Source organism: Macaca nemestrina, chromosome 8 (assembly GCF_043159975.1).
Source record: "Macaca nemestrina isolate mMacNem1 chromosome 8, mMacNem.hap1, whole genome shotgun sequence".
Taxonomy (NCBI): Eukaryota; Metazoa; Chordata; class Mammalia; order Primates; family Cercopithecidae; genus Macaca; species Macaca nemestrina.
This window is the reverse complement of record NC_092132.1, coordinates 37,287,896-37,309,529: the sequence shown is the minus strand read 5'-3', so window position 1 is coordinate 37,309,529 and position 21,634 is coordinate 37,287,896. Positions and strand designations below refer to the sequence as shown.

Here is a 21,634-nt window from a genome sequence, read left to right as displayed (position 1 = left end):
TACAGTTAAAACACATCACAACAGACTGCAAGAAAGCAGGCATGAAAACTCAGTTTTCAATTAACCCAGCAACTGAAGGTCTGCAAAAATGTAAAGCAATGTCACTCTTCTCAATAATTTGTTTTTAAAGTTACTTTCGTTAAAATTCTATTATGTGTTAAATCTAATCAATTTACCATTCATTAATGAGAAAATGTTTTATTTGTTTTGATTTTTAATACAGTTAAGTCCTTACTTAACATAATCGGTATGTTCTTGGAAGCTGCAACTTTAAAACCAAATAACACTCTTTGATTATGAAGCTGATGAGAAAAAAAAAATGGTTTCATTATTCATTGTTTTGCTTACAGTTGCATTTTCCAAGAACTTAGAGACAATATTGAGGACTTACTGTATATACCAAGAGATAAAACCAATGCAAAGAAAATTACATTCAATAATTCTTTTTTTTTTTGAGACAGAGCTTTGCTCTTGTTGCCCAGGCTGGGGTGCAATGGCGTGATCTAGGCTCACTGCAACATCTGCCTCCCAGGCTCAAGCAATTCTGCTTCGGCCTCCTGAGCAGTTGGAATTACAGGTGCCCGCCACCACGTGGGGCTAATTTTTGTATTTTCAGTAGAGATGGGATTTCACCATGTTGACCATGACTAGTCTCGAACTCCTGACCTCAGGTGATCCACTCGCCTCAGCTTTCCAAAGTGCTGAAATTACAGGCATGAGCCACTGCGCCTGGACTACATTCAATAATTCTTAATAGTGTAAATGAGTTCCAAGAGCAAAATGTCTAAGAACCATTGGCTGGTAAAAATACTCCAAATATAACTTTAATGTCACTTTTCTCTTCCTTCCAAATATCCAGTGGCTTTCAGTGTATATCTAATTAGAATGTTTAAGGAGAAGGGCTTTACTGGATGTTCAAATAGGGGTTTTTTTGCCCCAAAGAGTGAGGATATATTCCCCTATGCACACACTTTTTAAATACTGACCAATACATTCATCAGGACCCAGAATCCTTTTAATGGAATCATTTAAAAACAAAGCAAAACCCCCTAGGATGCTTCCCTCAGTTAACCGATCTGATAATGCCACATATGGTATTTCAGATTTTGGAAGATATCAGCCAAGTGTATAGCATTTTGTTATGATTTAGAATTTTTATTATTTCATTGGTTATATGAAGCCATTTTCATTTCTACAAGATAAAACGTAATGAAACTATAAAATCTTCATTTAGATGAACAAATAACAACAATATGAACTAAGAGTGTTAATGTAGGGCTGGGCCCAGTGGCTTATGCCTATAATCTCAGCACTTTGGGAGGCTGAGGCAGGTGAACTGCTTGAGCTCAGGAGTTTGAGATCAGCCTGGGCAACACAGCGAAACCCTGTCTTTACAAAATATAGAAAGATTAGCCAGGCATGGTGGCATGTGCCTGTAGTCCCAGCTATTTGGGAGGCTGACGCAGGAGAATGGCTTGAGCCCAGGAGGTAGAGGTTGCAGTCAGCAGCTGAGATAGCGCCACTACACTCCAGTCTGGGCAACAGAGCCAGACATTATCTCAGAGAAAAAAAAAAAAAGTATTGCAAAATTTGTCCAATACAGTCAATACAATATAACTCATACCATGAAGCGATTGCTAAAATTGCTATTATAATCTTAGGCTATATTAGTAAAAGCGTATGTACAAGTAATAGGAGCTAATATTGCCACTGTAATCTATAAAGTTTAGATGACAATCCTGGAATAAAATTTCAATTATGAAGATCTAGATTGTAAGAATATGAATAGAAATTATCTAAAAAGGCAATCAAATACTAAAGGGTCTGAAAAACTATGTTACTTAATAAAACTAGAGATATTTAGCCTGAAGGAAGCAGAGAGGAGTAAAAAATTATCTTAAAACATCTAAAGAGTTTCCATGAAGCAGTCTTGTTTTCTGTCATTCCAAACAAACAAGAAATAATGGGCAGAAGTTTCAGAGGTATTTGAGTTCCACTGGAAGAGTTAAGTTTACAAATAATTTCTAGCTAACAAAAGAATGATCTAGTTCATAAGCAGTGAATTTCTCATCACCAAAAGATTAAACAAAAGCTGGTTGACAGAGCAAAGATGATATAAAAAGATTTGCAGGATGAACATATTCCTTTCAAGTAGTATGGCCTAGAGCCTTATTTCTAAAACTTGGATGTTTACATGAGTTACCTGGGATCTTATTAAAATGCAAATTCTAATTTAGTTCTAGGGTGAGTCTTGAGATTCTACATGATGCCTATGCTGCTGGCCCAGTGACCACACTTTAAATAGCACTTTAAAAGGCTTAGGGTGCACTTTGTCAAACAATTTACTTAAGAGTCGCATGCTTTTCAATAACAAGCACATCTAGTACATGAAGGAAAAAAACAAAAAACAAAACAACAGGTGACAACAAATTCAAATGACAGAGAAACGTATATTTTAATTTTAAACAATTCCATATAATTTTATCTAAACAGAGCCAAAATTACACAGTGAAATAACTTACTGTGGCTGATAAAGGAAGAGATCAATAATATTATCGCGACCTTTGGGGTGATTGAAGAAAACAAACAGAGACCAGTGAATGAGCCATGTTCTCTGTTGAAGAGACTGAAGTGGAGAACTCACAGACTAAAGGATTTAAAAATGTACACATAAAAAATATTAATATATAAGAAAGAGGCAGGACAAACATCACTAACTTCAAAACTGTAATTAAAAATGAGCCCTTCTAAGGCATGCACAAGGGTCATTATGATCAATGTCTGATCCCCTATGCCTTCTCTCTGCATGATCCTCGACATTCCAAATTATTACCCTGTTTGTAGAGACAGATTCAGTAACGTCCAGTGAAGACGTTCTAATTTATAAACTCTAACAGAAGTTATAAATTATAATCATTTCAGAAAACATTTTAAAAGCAAGAATTAAACTGAACATTTCATAGTAAGTGGTTTAATTAGATAATTGTAGATGAAAACTGTCTTCTGCATAGGACTTTCAATAATAGCTGGCACTAACAGCAGTGTCATTTTGACTGGCACAGAAAAAAAGGACACAGTAACTGTGTAACAGAAATGAAGGCTACGTTTTTTTCTCTAAGAGCCAAAAGAAGTTTGACAATTTCGTTCAAGGAGAGTCAAACTAGTTAAGCCACTATGATTTTTGTAAGGTCAACAAAAGCTAATTTGAAATTTTTTTTTATTCCCAAAATGCATAGTGTTTTTCCTCATCAGAAAGGGTGAAGGATACACAGATACTTCAGACAATAACTGTGAAAAAGTCAAACTCACATTATTATCTATGGTCTCTTTTAACCGTGTAAGGTCTTCCATGGCTGCATCCCAATTCTGCATTAAGATTTCAGAGGCCAGCTTTCCCCAGAGTGAACTTAAAGCATTTCTATCTGTTGCTGGAACCTGTTTAAGAAACCATAATTAATTATATTGTGAATATTCTTGAAGAATAAACTTAATGTATGTTCTATACCCATGTATCCCTCTAGCCTACTAAAAGACCTATAGCTCTCTACACAAAACTGTAGTTATCCAAGTGTTTATTGGATCACACTGGTTTGTTTCAAAAAACCTTTGCTAAAAATACTCAGGTCTTCAATATTCAGTCTAGATAAGAAAATAAAAAATAACTTTTATAACTAGGAAACCGCAGCATCATCTTACTATAACCCACTTTAGATAATTTATACACAACTAATCAAATTTCAGGCACCTAAAACTTTAGAAACCAAGTTAGATTCATATGTAAATTTGTCGCTAGAATGAAGATGTGGAAAATCAAGACTCGTGAGTCTCATTTACAATGTAATGAGAAATTACATTTGCAAATTATGACACAAATGAAGTCAGTATGGAGAGAGGGAGACAGGGAAAAAAAAAAACAGGCCCACTGATTAACAATTAATAGTTACTGAAGGATTATGTACTGAGCAATACAAGTTGGTGTTCTCCTGTAATCCTAACAAAAACCCTCTATTTTTTATTCCCATTTTCAAGAGGTGAACTAATACATAGAGTGTAACTTGCCCCAAATTACACTTCTAATCATGAAACCTATAAATTTTATACCACAGTCTTAACCCAAAAAAAGAGGGGACTAAGGGCCATCCCTACCTCTTCTATCCACTGGTAAAACAGTCACAAACTCAAAACATTCATGATGACCAGGCTAATAACAATGAGCAAAGCTGGACTCCCTCAAAACAAAGCAGTAGAAGTAGGTAAACTGACTCTGAACCAATCAGATGTGCTAAAGCAGTAGAAACAGTAAGGGTAGTAGAGGGGGAACATCTCTACACCTCAAGATGAAATTTCAATTTTAATTTTTTACAGAAGCACTTTTACATAAAGTATAAATATCAAGTAGATATCATAATCACAAGTTAAATTCTATGTGCAGGATCAGAAATCCGATCAAGAATTCTGTCTCTACCACTTAACAGCTAGTTTGTATTTTAGCTTCCTCACTGCAACATGGGGATAAAACCCACCTCAGTTGCATAGTTTAAGTGACATGAGACATACAGAGATTACAATTATCACCTGATACAGCGTAAGAACTTGGTAAATATGAGCTATTAAAATGATGATGAAAATCATCGCAGAGATATGTATACAGATTTACATATATTTACATATATATTTACATATGTAAAATTACATTTATCTATATACATTTTTACAGATATATAATCTAAACACTAGGGACCACAATACAAACTCAGTTTATACTGAAATTCTTCCTTTCAAATGTACTAAATAACATTTGGCACACTCTAAGAGCAGGCAAATAACACAGGGACTAGATTTATAAATTACATTTTGAAATGTATCCATGACACTCCTGGTTCTAGTTATTATCACAAAGTATATCCACAATACAACTTGTACATGTATATTCATAACACCTTTATTTTTAATAGGCAAAAACTAAAAGTAATCCAAATGTTCATCAATAGATGAATACATTAAAGAGACCATGGTAAATTCACAGAATGAAATACTACTGAGCAATAAATAAAATCTAACTTCTGATACACATGATAACATGAATAAATCTCAAAAACTTGCTGGTAAAAATAAGCCTAACACATACATAGTACATCATTCCACTTACATACATAAAATTCTAGAACAGGCAAAACTAATCTACAGGGACAGAAAGCAGGTCAATGAATGCCCAGGACCATGGGTGGAGTATGACCGAAAAAGGGTCTTTCTGAGGTGACAGAAATATTCTTTATCTTGATTTAATGGTAGCCACACAAGTACACAAATGTTTCAAAATTCATTGAAAATTTAAAAACTGGTTTATCAAAATCCATAAAATAATTGTTCTAATTACAAAGGATAAAATGTTTAATTCTTATAAAGGACATCTGAATATTAAAATATATCATCAAGTCAAAGATGCCATCAATCTTAACATACATTTTTATTTTATCTTTCCAAAACGAAAAACCCAGTAAAGACACTTTCTGATTTCAGATGCTAAAATACGAAAAACTATGCTTGAAAATCAGTATTAAATGCACAATTCTTACAATGACATCACAACAGAGTACATCAGAGGGAAATTTTCAGTCAAGATCCTAATGCCTTCAAAAATTATCATTACTCATACTGTCTTAAGCCTCAAGGAAAAGTATTTTTAAATTAAGTGGTATATACAAACAGGAAACACATTTCACATCCTGAGGGAGGGAAAGATATAGCTCCAAAAATATAACAAATAGTCCTAGGAACTAAAATCACTTTTATTTCAAAGAGCTGCTGAATAAGGGAATGGGATATATTATGGAGCCAGAGCAAAGGCCACAATGAAGGAAAATTTTAATAGAATAATCAATAGTGCTAATAACTTTTAAAGCAAAAGTTTTCAAAAATTCCCACCAAACCAGTTTCGTCATTTTCATAACCAAACAGAAGTTTCACAAAGAACAGAGTGTACCTGAACAATTCTCAATGTATTCTAAAATCCACAAGTCTTTTTCACAACCAAAGAAGTTTCACAACCAAACAGAGTGTACCTGAACAATCCTCAATGTATTATAAAATCCACAAGTCTTTTTCTTTTTTTTTTTTAAAGGGCAGATTCTAGGGTCACACAGCTTTAATTTATACAACACTGACCTACAATAGGTCATTTGGAGAGTCAAATTCTAATCTCAGATCATAGTTACAATGGCTCTTTCATAGCTTATGTTTCCCTAACCATAGATTTAAAATAACCACCAGAAAAGTATTTAGAAATAAAAAAGGCCACTGCAAAAAATAAAATTAATTAACTAAAGTAAAACACTGACATTTTTCATCCCAAATCCAAACAAGATTTTTAGATTTGCTATTAACAAAACCTCAAACAAATACACAGATCTTATGGTAGTGGCTATCTAAATCAAAAGAAAAAGATATCTATTCTTTTAAGCTTGGCACTGTTAGCCTGCCAATATGCCAATAGGAAGCAACAAACTCTCACCTAACACAAATGTTTTGTGGCACAAGACAGGACAAAAATTACAAAATGAATTGAACGTAACTTCTCAGAATTTCCAGTAACTCTATGTTGACTGTTTTGATGTAAAACATATTAATTTAGTGTTTATATCACAGTATTCAAACACTTAATCAAAGTACCATTTGAGTTCCAGCACAAGATTTGTTAGGGGCAATGCAAAAGTTTAAAACTAACCCCCCAATTTTTTAAAGACAGTGAATTAACTTGTATCTTCATATTTTTAAAAAGTAAACATAAAAATTCACCAAATTTACAAGTACAAAGCTGTCACTTGTAGAAATTTTCAGACTAATATGAAACCATACTACATAAATATAATGATACTATTAACACTAGAATGTGTTATATGTGTTAGAATAAAAGCTTTTTGTAGCAGTGTAGCAAGTTTTTTAATCCTCAAAAGGTTCATGTGTACTACTCTGGCTAAACTCCATGTCATTACAGTTGGCTCTTCATACCAACCCGCTTTCAAGGGTTGATATGCTAGAAGAGTTTCAATATCTGGATTTCCAGCAGTTACCTTAAGTTTCCATGTCTTAGCAAAATGGCACATTCACTCACTGACCAGCAACAATAAATTTACTGTGCTGGAACTCTAACATGACACTAAATCTTCATTCTCAAAATTCACTCCCAGCATTAACAAATGATATAAATAACCAACTCTTTTCATGTACCTGTAATCATACCAGGCTTCTGATTTTACAATCCTGGTTTAAGCTGTTTACATTTCCAAAGTAATCAACTTTTGCTCTCCTAAATCCCTCATAATATTCAAAGTAAAACTGATGGAATTTTTTGATAAGTTACTACAAGTTTAGCATCACTGATTACCTTCAATGCACTTGCAAGTGAACCACAGCTAAGCTGTAAATTAAGAATTCATCTACAAATGGGAGCAAAAAAAAGTTGTTTTTCTTAAGCAAAGTTGGAAATAAACAGAAAATCTTTTTATTTAAAGGATGGTGGAGTTTCAAAAAGTGAAGCTGTCTATGCAATTTAAGTGTCGAAATTACCTGAATCAGTAACACTAATCTCTCCCTCCCCACAAAATGAAAATTTAATTTCCTAGAAAATAACCACAGACAGCAGCCAAGAGACTTTATTTTGCGACATGTGGAGCTACAAGTAAAGAAAAAAGTACCAGAAAATAAAGGCAAAAAGAAACTCTTCCAAGGTTGGAAGACAAAAAGTCTCTGTTTTAAGGTCTTTTCCCAACTTCTAGGATTAACTAGAAAATCTTAGACAGGCAGGGTGCAGTGACTCATGCCTGTAAATCCCAAAGCATTGAAAGGCTGAGGAGGGAGGATCACTTCAGGCCAGGAGTTTGAGATCAGCCTGGGCAACATAGCAAAACTCCATTTTGGAAAAAAAAAAATTAAAAATTAGCCATGAGTGGTGATGCACACTTGTAGTCCTAGCTACTCAGGAGGCAAGAGAATCTCTTGAGCACAAGAGTTTAAGGTTGCAGTGAGCTATGATGGCACCACTGCACTCTAACCTGGGTGAGAGCAAGATCCTGTCTCAAAAAAAAAAGAAAAAAAGAAATCTTAGACTTTAAGTACCTACTTACTAGTCCAAGGTGAGTAACAAATTATAATTTCTCAAATGAGAGGCTAGCTAAAACAAGCATGTTTTGATAACTGTAGAAGACACTTAATACACTTTCCTAAACAGAAGACAGAGTGAGAATGAAGTACATCAATTTGAAGGCCTGATTTTTATTTACTTCGTTTATGTTTTTTGAGATGGAGTCCTGTTGTCACCCAGGCTGAAGTGCAGTGGCACCATCTCGGCTCACTGCAACCTCCACCTCCTGGTTCGAGTGATTCTCCTGCCTCAGTCTTCCAAGCAGCTGGGATTACAGGCATGTGCCATCACGCCCAGCTAATTTTTGTATTTTAATACAGACAGAGTTTCAACATGTTGGCCAGGCTGGTCTCGAACTCCAGACCTCAGGTCATCAGCCCGCCTCAGCCTCCCAAAGTGCTGGGATTACAGGCGTGAGCCACCGCACCTGGCCAAGGTCTGATTTTTAATTTGGCTTCACACAACTCTCCTTCTCTAACAAAATCACTAAATCTAGAAGCCTGTCAAATACAAGGTAACAGGATACTTCATGGTTCATAGTACCATTTAAACTCATCTACACCCCACGTAATGAAGAAACCATTGATCTTTATATTTTAATAGCTGAAGGCAGAGGTAACTGGAAAAAGGTTACTACTAAGGCATAAAATATTTCATATACCCTTATGATTCCACAGTTGTTTAGAACAAGTTCAAGGAATATATATACCATAAAGTATTAAATCAGGAATAATGGATTTACTCAACAATATTAAACACCTACAACGTGCCACTCACTGTGCTGTATAATATTATAATAATAAATCCATTACATGATATGATTCTGTTAATGCTAAAAATCATAAAATTGTTCCTACTTTTGGATTTCAAGGACAAGTTAAATCACCCTCCAAATTTTCAGGCCCTGAAACAAGGTTTCTGTTTTTCAGTGGTTTTCTTTACTTTATTCTCTTTGGCTAATGACTGTTGAAAACTTAATGAACAAACGCAAATCTATATACACATTTTGAAGAACCAAGGGAATCTTACAAAAGACAAAAAAAAAAAAAAAAAATCAAGTACTTATACTTACCAACACTCTAAAAAAATAAAGATACTCTGCAGCTCCTGAGTAATTCCCACATTCGTACTGGAATTTTGCATATCTGTAGAGTGTATCTAAATATTCCTGCCTAAACTAAAAAGAAAAAAAAAAGATTAGGTTCTCTTTAATTCAGAGTTTTAAAACCCCATTGTAATTCGTAAGTCTTTGAGGTCAAAACTATGAATGTTTAATTCACCAACTTCTAATGTATATTTTAAAATCTATCTCTGATTATGGTATTTATTTTTGGTGGCAGCTTTTGGGAGACTTTTAAAGAACTGACCTCTGGAGTTATTTAAAGAAGTAAATTAACGGGGGTTGTGCTGGGGGAGGTGGTTTCAGGATGAAACTGTTCCACCTCAGATTATCAGGGCATTAGTTGAATTCTCATATGGAGCGTGCAACCTAGATCCCTTGCTTGCGCAGTTCACAATAGGGTTCGTGCTCCTATGAAAATCTAATGCCTCCACTGATCTGACAGGACGCAGAGCTCAGATGGTAATGCTTGCTCACCTTCTAATCACCTGCTCTGTGGCCCCCTGGTACTGGTCCATGACCTGGGGGGGTTGGGGACCCCTTAAATAATGAATTATATGCAAAGCCTCATGCTTTGAGTTAACACAAGGGAAATGAGATTGAGTGATGGTTAGGAAAGCTTCTAACATTTCTTTGTGAATCTGGGGACTTATAAAGACTTTGATAATTTCAAAGGCCATTGTGTTCCACAAGGCGGCCAAAGTATTACCTAATTCTATTGCTCAAAACATTTCTAATTCAAATTTCATTCTGTTTGCCTTACTTGTTAATCCATAAGAAAAGGCATCCTATGCCCTATAATATATAATACTTAGCTTGCTGTTGGCACTAATATAAAATGCCAACAACTACTGCCAGCTATTACAACTCTGGAATAAATAAAAGCTTTGAGAATTTCTGTTACCTAAAGGTGAGCTATAAGCACCTATTTTCCTATCAGCAACAATTTATAAAAACTGAAGTTTTAAAAATAGAACCAGATTTTATCATTAATAAATTAATCTGGAAATTATATTCTTAGGCCAAGCCATGAGCCTATCTGTACAAACCAGTCTTTAGTCAGCATTATTAAAACATAACAACTTTAAATTATTTTTAAAACACTTACACCATGCTTGTCCGCCAGGTAGTCAAAGAGCATCCTACCATCCCTAAATGATAATTAAAAAAAATTACAGTATTTTAAAGGCCACAGAAAACAAAATAAGCATATCCAACTTCTAAATTATTACCTATGCAAAGTCACCTTAAATAAGTACGTAAACGTTATAAGACTTCCAGAATAAAATAAGCAGGACATTACATGTTTTGAATGTAAAGAATTAGTAAGTATACAAGGAGAGCTACAAACTTTAAAATTCACTTTCAGATGTCTTTAGTTCTAATTGAAAATTAGTGTTGTTTCACCACGACTAACTAAGGCCTTTAGAAGTCTGTCAGGTAATAAAACCAGAAGATTCTGACTATTTCTAGTAAGGTCAGAAGTCTACTTAGTGGTAATCTATTGAGAATGGTTTTTGCTCTCTGTGGTCAGATTTCTAATAGATAATGCAGTCCAATTATAGAGACTGATATAAATGTACCATGTACAAACTACAAGAAACTAATCCTATATACAAATTTTGTCCCCTCTTCCAATCTGTTAATGTTTTTCAAAAGGATGATTCTGACAAATTTACAAGATTAATAAATCATGCCTGGCTGGCCACAGTGGCTGATACCTGTAGTCCCAGCACTTTGGAAGGCTTTGGGAGGCTGAGGCAGGTGGATCACCTAAGGTCAGGAGTTTAAGACCAGCCTGGCCAACATGGTGAGACCCAATCTCTACTAAAAATACAAAAATTAGCCAGGCATGGTGGCGGGTGCCTGTAATCCCAGCTACTTGGGACGCTGAGGCAGGAGAATCGCTTGAACCTGAGAGCTGGAGGTTGCAGTGAACACAGATGGTGCCACTGCACTCCAGCCTGGGTGACAGAGTGAGACTGTCTCAAAAAAATTAATAAAAATAAAAAAATCATGTCTCATGTACATGACAGCTATGCTACATACCCTACATAATCATTAGGTATAACCAAGTGCCATATTTAATTTTTCTTAAATTAGCTTTGTGTTATCTTGAGATGCTGACAGACTGGTAAAAGACAAACTGATAATAAAGACATCAAGGGACAGGGGATATAAGGGTAGCTGCCCACCTTATGAGCATTTCCGTTGTTACTGTTTTTTGAGACAGAGTCTCACTCTGTCGCCCAGGGTGGAGTTCACTGGCACGATCTCGGCTCACTGCCACCTCCGCCTCCCGGGTTCATGCAATCCTCCTGCCTCAGCCTCCCAAGTAGCTGAGATTACAAGCATGCACCACCATGCCCAGCTAATTTTTGTATTTTTAGTAGAGATGAAGTTTCACCATGCTGGCCAGGCTGGTCTCAAACTCCTGACCTCAAGGGATCTGCCCACCTTGGCCTCCCAAAGTGCTGGGATTACAGGTGTGAGCCACTGCACCTGACTGCATGTTCCAAAATGAAAACATTTTCTTATCCTTCTTACGAGAAGAAATATGCTATAATGTATCTTAGGGAGCACAATTTTGCTTGAAGATTTAATGGGGTGAGATATGTCCCCATAAAAATATAGGTGTATTATAATACTGAGTATGAAATGTACATGAAATTCCAACACAGAAGAACTTCCACAAAAACTGAACACTTGCAGTGGATCACAGTGAATAACTTTGTATTGCACTACTTACACCACTCACGTATATAATCACTGTCCTCTGGCTGATTATTTCCGGGAAAGTGTTAAGTATGATACTATATGTTCAATGAAATTTAAAAAGGGGGAATTGCAAGAAAAAGGTTTTCACATTGAAAATAGGTAGTTTGTAAGTATAAGATTACAAGTTTTTAACACATGATCCTTTCATTTATCTCAAATTCAGTACCTATTAAGCTACAAGGATCCTCTTTTTCTAACTGGTGAACATATCTACATTCATCTTATTCATACTTTGATCCCATAACTCCCCAGTCTTTGAGTGACTGAACTACAACATCCTAAATTTTCTGTTGTAGTCTAACAACTGGATTATTTCAGGTGTCCCTTTGTAATCACCTACATGTGACCTGAAGATCTAAAACTACTTATTCTAAAAGCATACAAGTAGTTTAGTATAATATATAGTTCTGCCTATGCATGTAATGTGTGTGTATATATATATCTCTCTGTGTGCGTGTTTTCCTGCATATAGTCATCCCTTGGTATCCCCAGAGCATTAGTTCCAAGACCTCGCCTACCCCCTACTCACCAGCCCCCTCAAATACCAAAATCTGCAGGTGCTTAAGTCCCTTACGTAAAATAGCACAGTACCTGCATGTAAACTATACACATCCTCCCATATACTTTAAATCATTTCTAGATTACTTATACCTAATGCAACGTAAGTATCATATAGTTGTTGTTATACTGTAGTTTTATTTGTATTTTTTATTGCAGTATTGTTATTTTTTAGGTTCTTCTCCTGAATATTTTCAATCTGCAGTTAGTTGAATCCACAGATGCAGAACAGAGTTGACTGTATTTATATGTAGTATATGTCATAGTATAGTATAGTATGCTATAGTATGGCACAGTAATTGTGTATTTGTTGCTTTTCTAAAAATATCTGGTAACATCTTCACAAATCACAAAGGAAAACTTAAAAGCCAATCTCTAAAAATTTGGTTTAAACACATAGAAATTAAAGGTATAACATGGCAAAATATCCAGCAATTCCTCAAGTGAATTCAATGGTAGCTAGGATTTATCTCAAATGATAATATTCAATTTTAGTAAGAGATTTTATTTTTAAATGTTTCTAATAACCCAAAGGACTTCTACCCGTGACATGTACTAAGTCAGAGTAAGGCAACATGCTTACGAAACAGTAAATCTACTTCCAGGTAAAGGGAAGTTAGGAATAAAATAATCTTATCAGCTCAAAACTACCCTCCTTGGGCGAGGCATGGAGCTTAGAAGGGTATGAAAGAATGTAGCCAGGAATAAAGTGAACTCAGGTTTCTCTTATAACGAGTTGTGCTCTAAAGCGCTAGGTATTGCACAGGCACAGGGTTTCTTTTTTATTTTTTCCTGAGATGGTATCTCACTACATCACCTACTTTGGAATGCAGTGATATGACACTGACTCATTGCAACCTCCACCTCCTGGGCTCAAGCCATCCTCTGACCTCAGCCTCCCAAGTAGCAAGTAGCTGAGACTACAAGCGTACGCCATCACGTCTGGCTAATTTTTTGTTGCTTTTATTTTTTTGGTAGATAGAGGGTTTCGCCATGTTGCCCAGGCTGGTCTCGAACTCCTAGGCTCAAGCGATTCGCTTGCCTCTGCCTCCCCAAGTGCTGAGATTACAGGCGTGAGCCACCACACAGTGGCACAGCGTTTCTTAATGGACATTTTGAGTTAGGTAATTCTTTGTTGGGGAGTAGCGGGAGGGGTGCTGTCCTGTGCACTGTAGGATGCTTAACAGCATAACTGGTCTCTACTCACTAGGTGCCAATAGCACCCCCCAGTTATGACAGCCAAAAGTATCTCCAGACATTGCCAAATGTCCCCAGGAAGAGGGAAATAGGAGATGGAAATTCTGTAGCATAATCAGTACAGATAAGTACTAAAGAAGTTTAAAAAAAAAAAAAAAAGTATTAATATTAATATTTATTAATTATACTGGCCCCTATAAAATAAGGATAAATGAACATTTAAAAATGAATAAAGCACTCATTTAAACCTATGAACTTTTACTGTGGGATACTGGATAAAGTTTGAATTAACATTTGTATTAATCCAGAAACGAGAATTTTTCGAATTCAAAATTAAGAAGAGTTTACCTGGTTGACTGCATTTGCCTCGTAGTTTCTGGATCTTCAAACATCTTCACAATTGGTTCTGTTTCTGCCTGAAGCTGTTTCAGTTGTGCAACCACTGTGGTTCTTTTCTCTCTCAAAGCTAATTAAAAATGCAAAAGAGTACTACAATGGGCATGTTAAAGTGTGCTACTCATCATGAGAATGTCTGGAAATTGTTCAGAGTATTTAAACCACACATACATTTACTCATCCCCAATATATTCATATGCCAGGGGCTACTCACTCAGAAGTGTCCCCCAATCCCTAATTTCTTTTTTCTAGTAATACAAAGCCACAAAAAGGAAAAGGGAATCCTCTTTCTACTCTTAAGGGAAACTGGAGAATATACAGCCTTGGGGTGACAGAGGTGAAAGAAAAAAAGGGTAGGACCCAATTATCTATTATTTAATTCTCCATTGCAGAAACTTCATTCCAAGGGTTTTTAGATTTGTTCCCATTTAATTTTCTTAGGTGAATATTATCCAGGAGTTTTTGAACAAAAACTCAGAGGGGCTTACATATTACTATTACAGGCTATCCACTAGGTTGAATGGAATTTAAATCCATTAAATAATCTCTTTTAACTATAAATCCAGCTCTATAACCTCTCAAACCAAATTCTATTGTTCCTTTTACTATACGATGAAAAGGTGGAGAAAACTTGCACATAACCAACTCTGGTAACACCTTAATGTTTCATTAAGAAACTAAGAAATAGGCCGGGGGCAGTGGCGCCACGCCTGTAATCCCAGGAACTTGGGAGGCCAAGGCAGGCTGATCACGAGGTCAGGAGTTCGAGACCAGCCTGGCCAATATGCTGAAACCCCATCTCTACTAAAAATATAAAAATTAGCCAGGCATGGTGGCGCGTGCCTGTAGTCCCAGCTACACAGGAGGCTGAGGCAGAAGAATCACTTGAACCTGAGAAGTGGAGGCTGCAGTGAGCCAAGATCATGCCACTGCACTCCACCCTGCCTGAGAGTGAGAGACTCTGTCTCAAAAAAAAAAAAGAAAAAAGAAACTAAGAAACAGTTTCCTTTTTGTTTATATACGACAAACTAAAGAAGAGCTACTGTTGTTGCAGGGAACTACAAGTCAAACAGGTGGATTATGTTTAATGTAATAATTTCTGCATTACATATTAGAAAGTATATTCTAGAGCAGTCTTTCTCAAACACAGGAGAAGATCTATGATCAAATTTTGAGAAATGCCAATTTAAACAGAGTATACTGTATTTCTCTACTGCCAGAATTCTTGGAATCTTTAAAAATGTAATGTGCATTGAAGAAATGACACAGAAGTATTTCCCAAACCTAGAGAACCACTTTTTTTTTTTTTTTTTTTTTTTAAGTAACGTTACCACAGAAAGCAAGGGTTTGGAAAACACTGTATCACAGTAGTTCCCCAACTTGAGTGCTAGGCCTCACTTAACAGTTTTGATTAAGTAGGTCTGGTGTGTGGTCAAAAACCTGCATTTCTAACAAGCTCTCCCAGGTGAACTGATGACGGTGGTCCTGGGGACCATATTTGGAGAACAATGTCTACACTAGATGCCTCAAAATTAAAATAAAATAAAAATCTCTAAGGCACACAATGCAGTAACTAAAAAAGGTAGCAACCCAAGAACTGCAACATTCTCAGATAATTCTAAGGAATGTGAATCATAAGCACAACTTTGATGATACATACTATGAACTGAAGGTATCTGATGACCATATTTTAAAGTAGTTCCACATCTTTCACAGGGAAAAAACAATACACTTCAGAAGACATGAAACCTTTATATAACCTCTCACCCAAAGAACATTAACATTCAAATAATAATTAAGTCTTTTGGCTAAAGCTCTCTTATAAATCATAAAACTTTAATACACATATCCTCAAGTCACAAGACAAGCTTCAATTCTAATGACAAAACTTACCATGAGGAATATCATCAGAATAAAGGTTTTTGTATACATCCATAGCAAAGTCTACCATGTTGGTATCACTAAGAAGGTCCAATTTACCTTGTAATAATTCCTTTTCATTATATATCTGAAAAAGAAGATAACTTTCTAATGAATATATTTAAGTCCCCCAAATAAACTGATTAATACTAAGACTAATTTACCTGGAAATATATTTCAAGAAATACTTTATAAAATACGATAAACTATTAACTTCCCCGTCTTGTAATAATGGCAAGCAATATGGCAAGCAAACAACCTACAGACATAAAAGTATTTTACTTACCTAAAATTTTTAAAATGAAGAGAATTACTATAGACATTCCAACCTCCTTCTGATTTATATGATCTTATTTTTTATATGTCCCTACAAACCATCTCTTATCTTTTCTAGGCAAGGCTATGGATAAACAAAATCCACACCATCTTTTCTGTAAAGCAGAAATAGCTGTCACCTCTCCATATCCAAATAATCAGTAATAAACTCTAACATGCTTCTCCATCCACACTGCTGAAACAAAAACTGCACCGATTTTTTAGGTCAACCATGTCAGACCAGGCTTTTGCTTTGCAAAGGGTCCAAAAAATATAATTTAACCTATAGTACAGGCAGCAAATAGATACATATACAAACTCACATCAACATGAAGTGTGCTGAGTAATATATAAAGATTCTACAAAATATTCAGGGACATAAATGCTTCAGCAAAAGAAGAGATTTCTGTACTGAACTTAATTTTGCAAGGAAAAAAAATCCAGGCAAATGCCACAATATTTCACTGCCCGCAAGAAGTAAAGATGAAGGTGGTCAAATGGTATTTAGCCATAAGAGCGAAACCGAACCTTCCAAATTACATGCAGAACTCCTATAAATGAGTAAGACAAGACAGCCCATGCAATTGAAATGGCTAAAAGATAGGCACTTTGCAAAAGAAGACAACAAAATGGCCAAAAAACACATGAAAAGGTTCTCAACTTCATTAATCATAAGTAAACGCATATTAAAAATTACAATAAAAATTTTAAAAATCCTGACAGTACCAGTGTTGCTGTGGATGTAGACTAACTGGAACATATACTCTTCCGGCAGGAATAAAATCACTTTGTAAGATTTTTATCTCCCAAAGCCAAACATACTTTTTGATCCAGCAATTCTGTTTCGAGGCATCCAAAACAAACGGGTGCATATAGTCAAAGTGCACTTCCAAAAACGTATACAGGAGCACTATTTGTAATAGCCAAGTCTATCAATGTTAAAATGAGAAAACAAACCACAGCATACTCATAAGAGACTAACATTCGGCACTGAAAAATCAATGAACTACTTCTGCTATCCTAAAAACATGATGACTCACAAACAACGCTGAGTGAAAGCGTCATACAAAGCAGTACATGGTGGTAAATGCTTAACTCCACCTATGTAAAAATCAAAAACAGGCAAAATGAATCATCAGACTACAGCTTACCTTTAGGGGGTGTGAGTAGTGACTAACAGGGGTCAAGAGGAAGGTTTAAAGATGTCTGTAATGTTTTATTTATTAATCTGAGTGGTGGTCACATAAATGCATTCACTATTCATTTTGAAAAAAAAAGTATCATTGACCAGTACATTTATATTTGTGTACTTCTATGAATGAACGTTGTATCTGATAAAATTTACCAGAAAAACCTTAACTTCTCATCACTTTGCCCTATAGAAACCGTAATCTTAAGTAAAAACATTCTTTTCCAAGCATGCAACCTCTCCTCACCACTCTATTAATAACTTTTAATTTGCCATGTCTCTCTCCACGATAGATTCAACAGCCCTGCTCCTCTACCATCAGGTGTTACTGACCTGTTCTGAAATCTACATCTGCCTCTCAATTCTGCCTCATAGGCAGAAAGCAAATACTTCAGACTTCATATCAAGAAGCCACAATTGAAACTACTATATAAGTACTCACATGAAAAAGGAGAATCAAATTTCCACAATTTTTTCATGAAAAAAGGTTAAGAGGGTAAAAGAATCTGTTGACTATACAGAGGTATTAAACGACAAAGTCATGAAGGTTCCAATTCAGAGCCCAGGGTCCTAAATATTTCACTACCTGGCCTGCTTCACATGAAAATAAAGAGTGAGAAACAAATACGTATTCATTCAATCATTTATTAAACAATCATAAAAAGCCTTTATGCCAGACTCCATATTATGTGCTGAGAGCACAAGGAAGCTTCTGCTCTCATAAGGCTTATATTCTCCAATGTAACAAACATATGAAATTGTTTTTCTCTTGGTGCAATACAATAGTCTCCCCTTATCCACGAGCTAAATGTTCCAAGACCCCCCCCAGCGGATGCTTGAAACCGCAGATAGCCCCAATCCTATATTTACTGTTTTTTTCCTATACACGCATACCTACGATAAAGTCTAATTTATAAACTGCGCACAAGAGATTAACAATAACAAAATATAACAATTAAGTTAGCATATACAGTGTGGATACATTGGACAAAAGGATGATTCATGTCCCAGTCTAAAGCAAGGGAACGAGACAGATTTCATCCTACTACTCAGAAGGGCGCACAATTTACAACTTACGAATTGTTAATTTCTGGAATTTTCCATTTAGTATTTTTGGACCGTAACTGGAACTGCAGAAACTGAAACTGCTAAAGGGGTGTGGGGGGCTGCTGTATCCTCACATAGCAGGATCACTGACTCTATCCTAACCATGTAGCCTTCAAAACTCAAAGCCTCACCTCCTCAAAGTATTCTTTGCTCACTGAAGATAACAGAATCTCAATTTTGATAGCACCCTACCAGTACCTCTTCGACATTTATTACTTTTTACCTTATATAAAAAATATTCAACTCTAAAGGATAGGTAAGTTTTTAGTGGTGTGATGTCTGGGTTTTATCTTGGATTTCTCAGTTACATGGCACTATACAATTAACCCTTGAACAACAAGGGTTTGAACCACACAGGTCCACGTATACACTTTTTTTCAATAAAAGTTACACCAAGTGTGCTTGCCTTTCCTGACTTCCCTTCCACTTCCTCTACTTCTTCCACCTCTGCTACCCCTGAAACAGCAAGACCAACCCCTCCTTTTCCTCCTCCTCAGCCTACTCAATATGAAGACAATGAAGACCTTTATGATGTACTTCCACTTACTAAAAAGTGTATTTCCTTATAATTTAAGACCACTTTCTCTAGCTTACTTTATTGTAAGAATACAGTATATAACACATACAACACAAGACTGTTCATGTTCTCAGTAAGCCTTCCTGTCAACATTGGGGTATTATTAAGTTTTGGGGGAGTCAAAAGTTCTAACGGATTTTTGACTGCAGGAGTTCAGCATTCCTAACCCCTGTATTGTCCAAGAATAAAATGTACTTAGTAAATGGTAATTAAATACTCCAGCATCTGTCTTCCTCTTGGTATATTACAGTCATCTTACCAACATTTTCTCCAAAGAGGTGGGTATTGGGCAGTTTTTCCCACTGATTCTCAACTGCCTGCAGTTCATAGTTTTCGTCTAGCCCTATGAAAATCTAATTTACATTTACATATTCCTCCTTTCCTTCTGTCTGCCATTAAAAAAATGAAATTATAAAGAACACAAAAATATATAAAGTTCAGCTGGTTCAGAAGTACTTCTACAAGTAGCTGGTAAAAAAGCTTTCAAAATATGGCACTTTTACTAGATCTTCTGTCCTCACTTTTCCAGAAAAGAAAACAATGCAGATGGGAATGTTTTACTCAAGGTCTAAAATACAGGTGTAAAAAGAAGAATCAAAGCAAAAATATATCTCTTCAAGAGAAAGTTTTACATGACAAGACATTCTTGGACATTTACTGAAAATGATCTTAGCCGTTACCTAACATCAACAACTTCAGAGTTGTCTATGTTTAGAAAAGGTGCATAGGAATATGAGGATTATACCTGTCTAATGAGCCACAACCACCTGGTAGCTGGTTTTGTGGGACGTTTTTGTTTTATTACTTTTTGTCTTTTGCTACACAAAATCCACTCCCCAAATCTAGAGTTCCCTAAGTAGACTTATATTGTAGTCTGCTTCCAGAAACAGAATTCACTTATTTTTCTGGCCAAAATTCCTTCATCATTGCAAATTACTTTGCATTATTAAAATGCATCAATTTCCCAATAAACTCACGGTATAACTAATGTCAATTTTAGCCAAAACTTTCAAGTCCAATAAAACTTTTAGGACTGACATATGCTTTAAAATGAAGTTCCAGAATTACACATTTATTCACAATATCTTGAGTAGATAATTGAACATTAACGACCAATTCAAATCACTTGAAGTCAGTACAATGTACACACTGGAAAACACATTTAAAGATTGTGGGGATTTTTTTTGGGTGGGGGGCAGGGGAGCGCCGTCCCCATCTGACGAAATATGCTGTTCTAGAAAGTCCTACTTATCAAAGACAAGAAAACGCAAAGAACTCACAACTTGATGGAAATTAAAGCACTAGATACTTATTTTAAGTGTAAGAGAATCACTCTAAACGACTCGACATACAAAAACCCATAGCCAAGCCCAGGCTTCCCACCGTTTCCAAAAGAAAAATCAAAAGCTCTAACAACACTCCAGGTTGCTTTTAGAAGCCGGCCTGTGAAGCTCTAACGTTCTCTAGAGAAACCAGCGAATCACCAACTTCCGAGAACTGATGCGAACGTCCCTCTGGCACTGACACCTCAGTTAGTGAAGGAGACGTCTTTTCTCTCTCCGTAACCTCCCTCCTTCTCACTGCCGAATACCGCGGTGCTTCTTAACTGAGAAGACGCTAAACTACCGCAAGATCCTTACTGTTCGTCCAGGAACCAAACTCGCGACCGCCTCGCACGTGTCAGGCCTAGGGCTACAGACACCGCCTTTCGGCCTTGCTCAGCAACTCACCCGCCCCGACGCCTTCCTCGCGCCCAAAGACCCCCTCACCTCCTTTACAGAGAGAAACTCAAGGAGCGGAAAGACTAGATGCCGATCCAAAAAGTGCGCGATGCGAGTAGTCAAGTCGTACTCCGCCATCTTGCCAAAGAAAAGGGAGTCTGTGCTCACTAAAACTTTATTGGTAGCGCCGACAAACGAACAGACAGATCCCGTACTGCGCATGTGCCATGGTAAAACTGGGCTAAGGAAAGGGGCGGGGTTTAGCCTGGCGAGCAGAGGACAACGACGCATGCGCGCGGGTTGTCCAACTTCTTTGCGTTAAGGCGCGAGTGACGGGAACAGTTCCCTGTATCTATTTGTAGGTTTGTCAGTATTCTCTTTTTAATGCTGACTTTCGATTACCAGTCAGTGGCTTGCAGTCTATTCCGTTAATAACTAGTGAAACCTCAGAATTGATTGCTGAAGCAATGTGACTGCATTGGGATGCGGCAAAGGAAAAGATGAGAAGGGCCCTGATCTCCAGGAAGTTGCATACTGGGAGGAGTATCTAGGCTTTTTCATTTGGCATACGCTAATCGTTTTGTAAGCGATTGTTAAAGTGAGGGTGGGTTTTTAG

The 21,634-nt window shown here is 36.3% G+C and overlaps 1 protein-coding gene across 2 annotated transcripts in view; it reads right to left on the bottom strand.

The window, feature by feature from the left end:
* The window catches only part of LOC105475984 (eukaryotic translation initiation factor 3 subunit E), a 45,125-nt gene extending 23,927 nt beyond the window's left edge, over window positions 1-21,198 (bottom strand). Inside the window, exons 1-7 of one of the 2 annotated variants that reach the window (XM_011731529.2) lie at window positions 21,067-21,198; window positions 16,083-16,197; window positions 14,142-14,259; window positions 10,369-10,411; window positions 9,213-9,317; window positions 3,310-3,435; window positions 2,523-2,647 (exon numbers count right to left, since the gene is read on the bottom strand). In XM_011731529.2, coding sequence (XP_011729831.2) covers window positions 2,523-2,647; window positions 3,310-3,435; window positions 9,213-9,317; window positions 10,369-10,411; window positions 14,142-14,259; window positions 16,083-16,197; window positions 21,067-21,156 — 722 coding nt within the window. In that variant the 5' untranslated portion in view covers window positions 21,157-21,198. Of the gene's footprint in view, window positions 1-2,522; window positions 2,648-3,309; window positions 3,436-9,212; window positions 9,318-10,368; window positions 10,412-14,141; window positions 14,260-16,082; window positions 16,198-21,027 lie in introns of both variants that reach the window. The other variant, XM_011731528.2, reaches the window with a different exon arrangement.
* Between the last annotated feature and the right edge of the window lie 436 nt (window positions 21,199-21,634).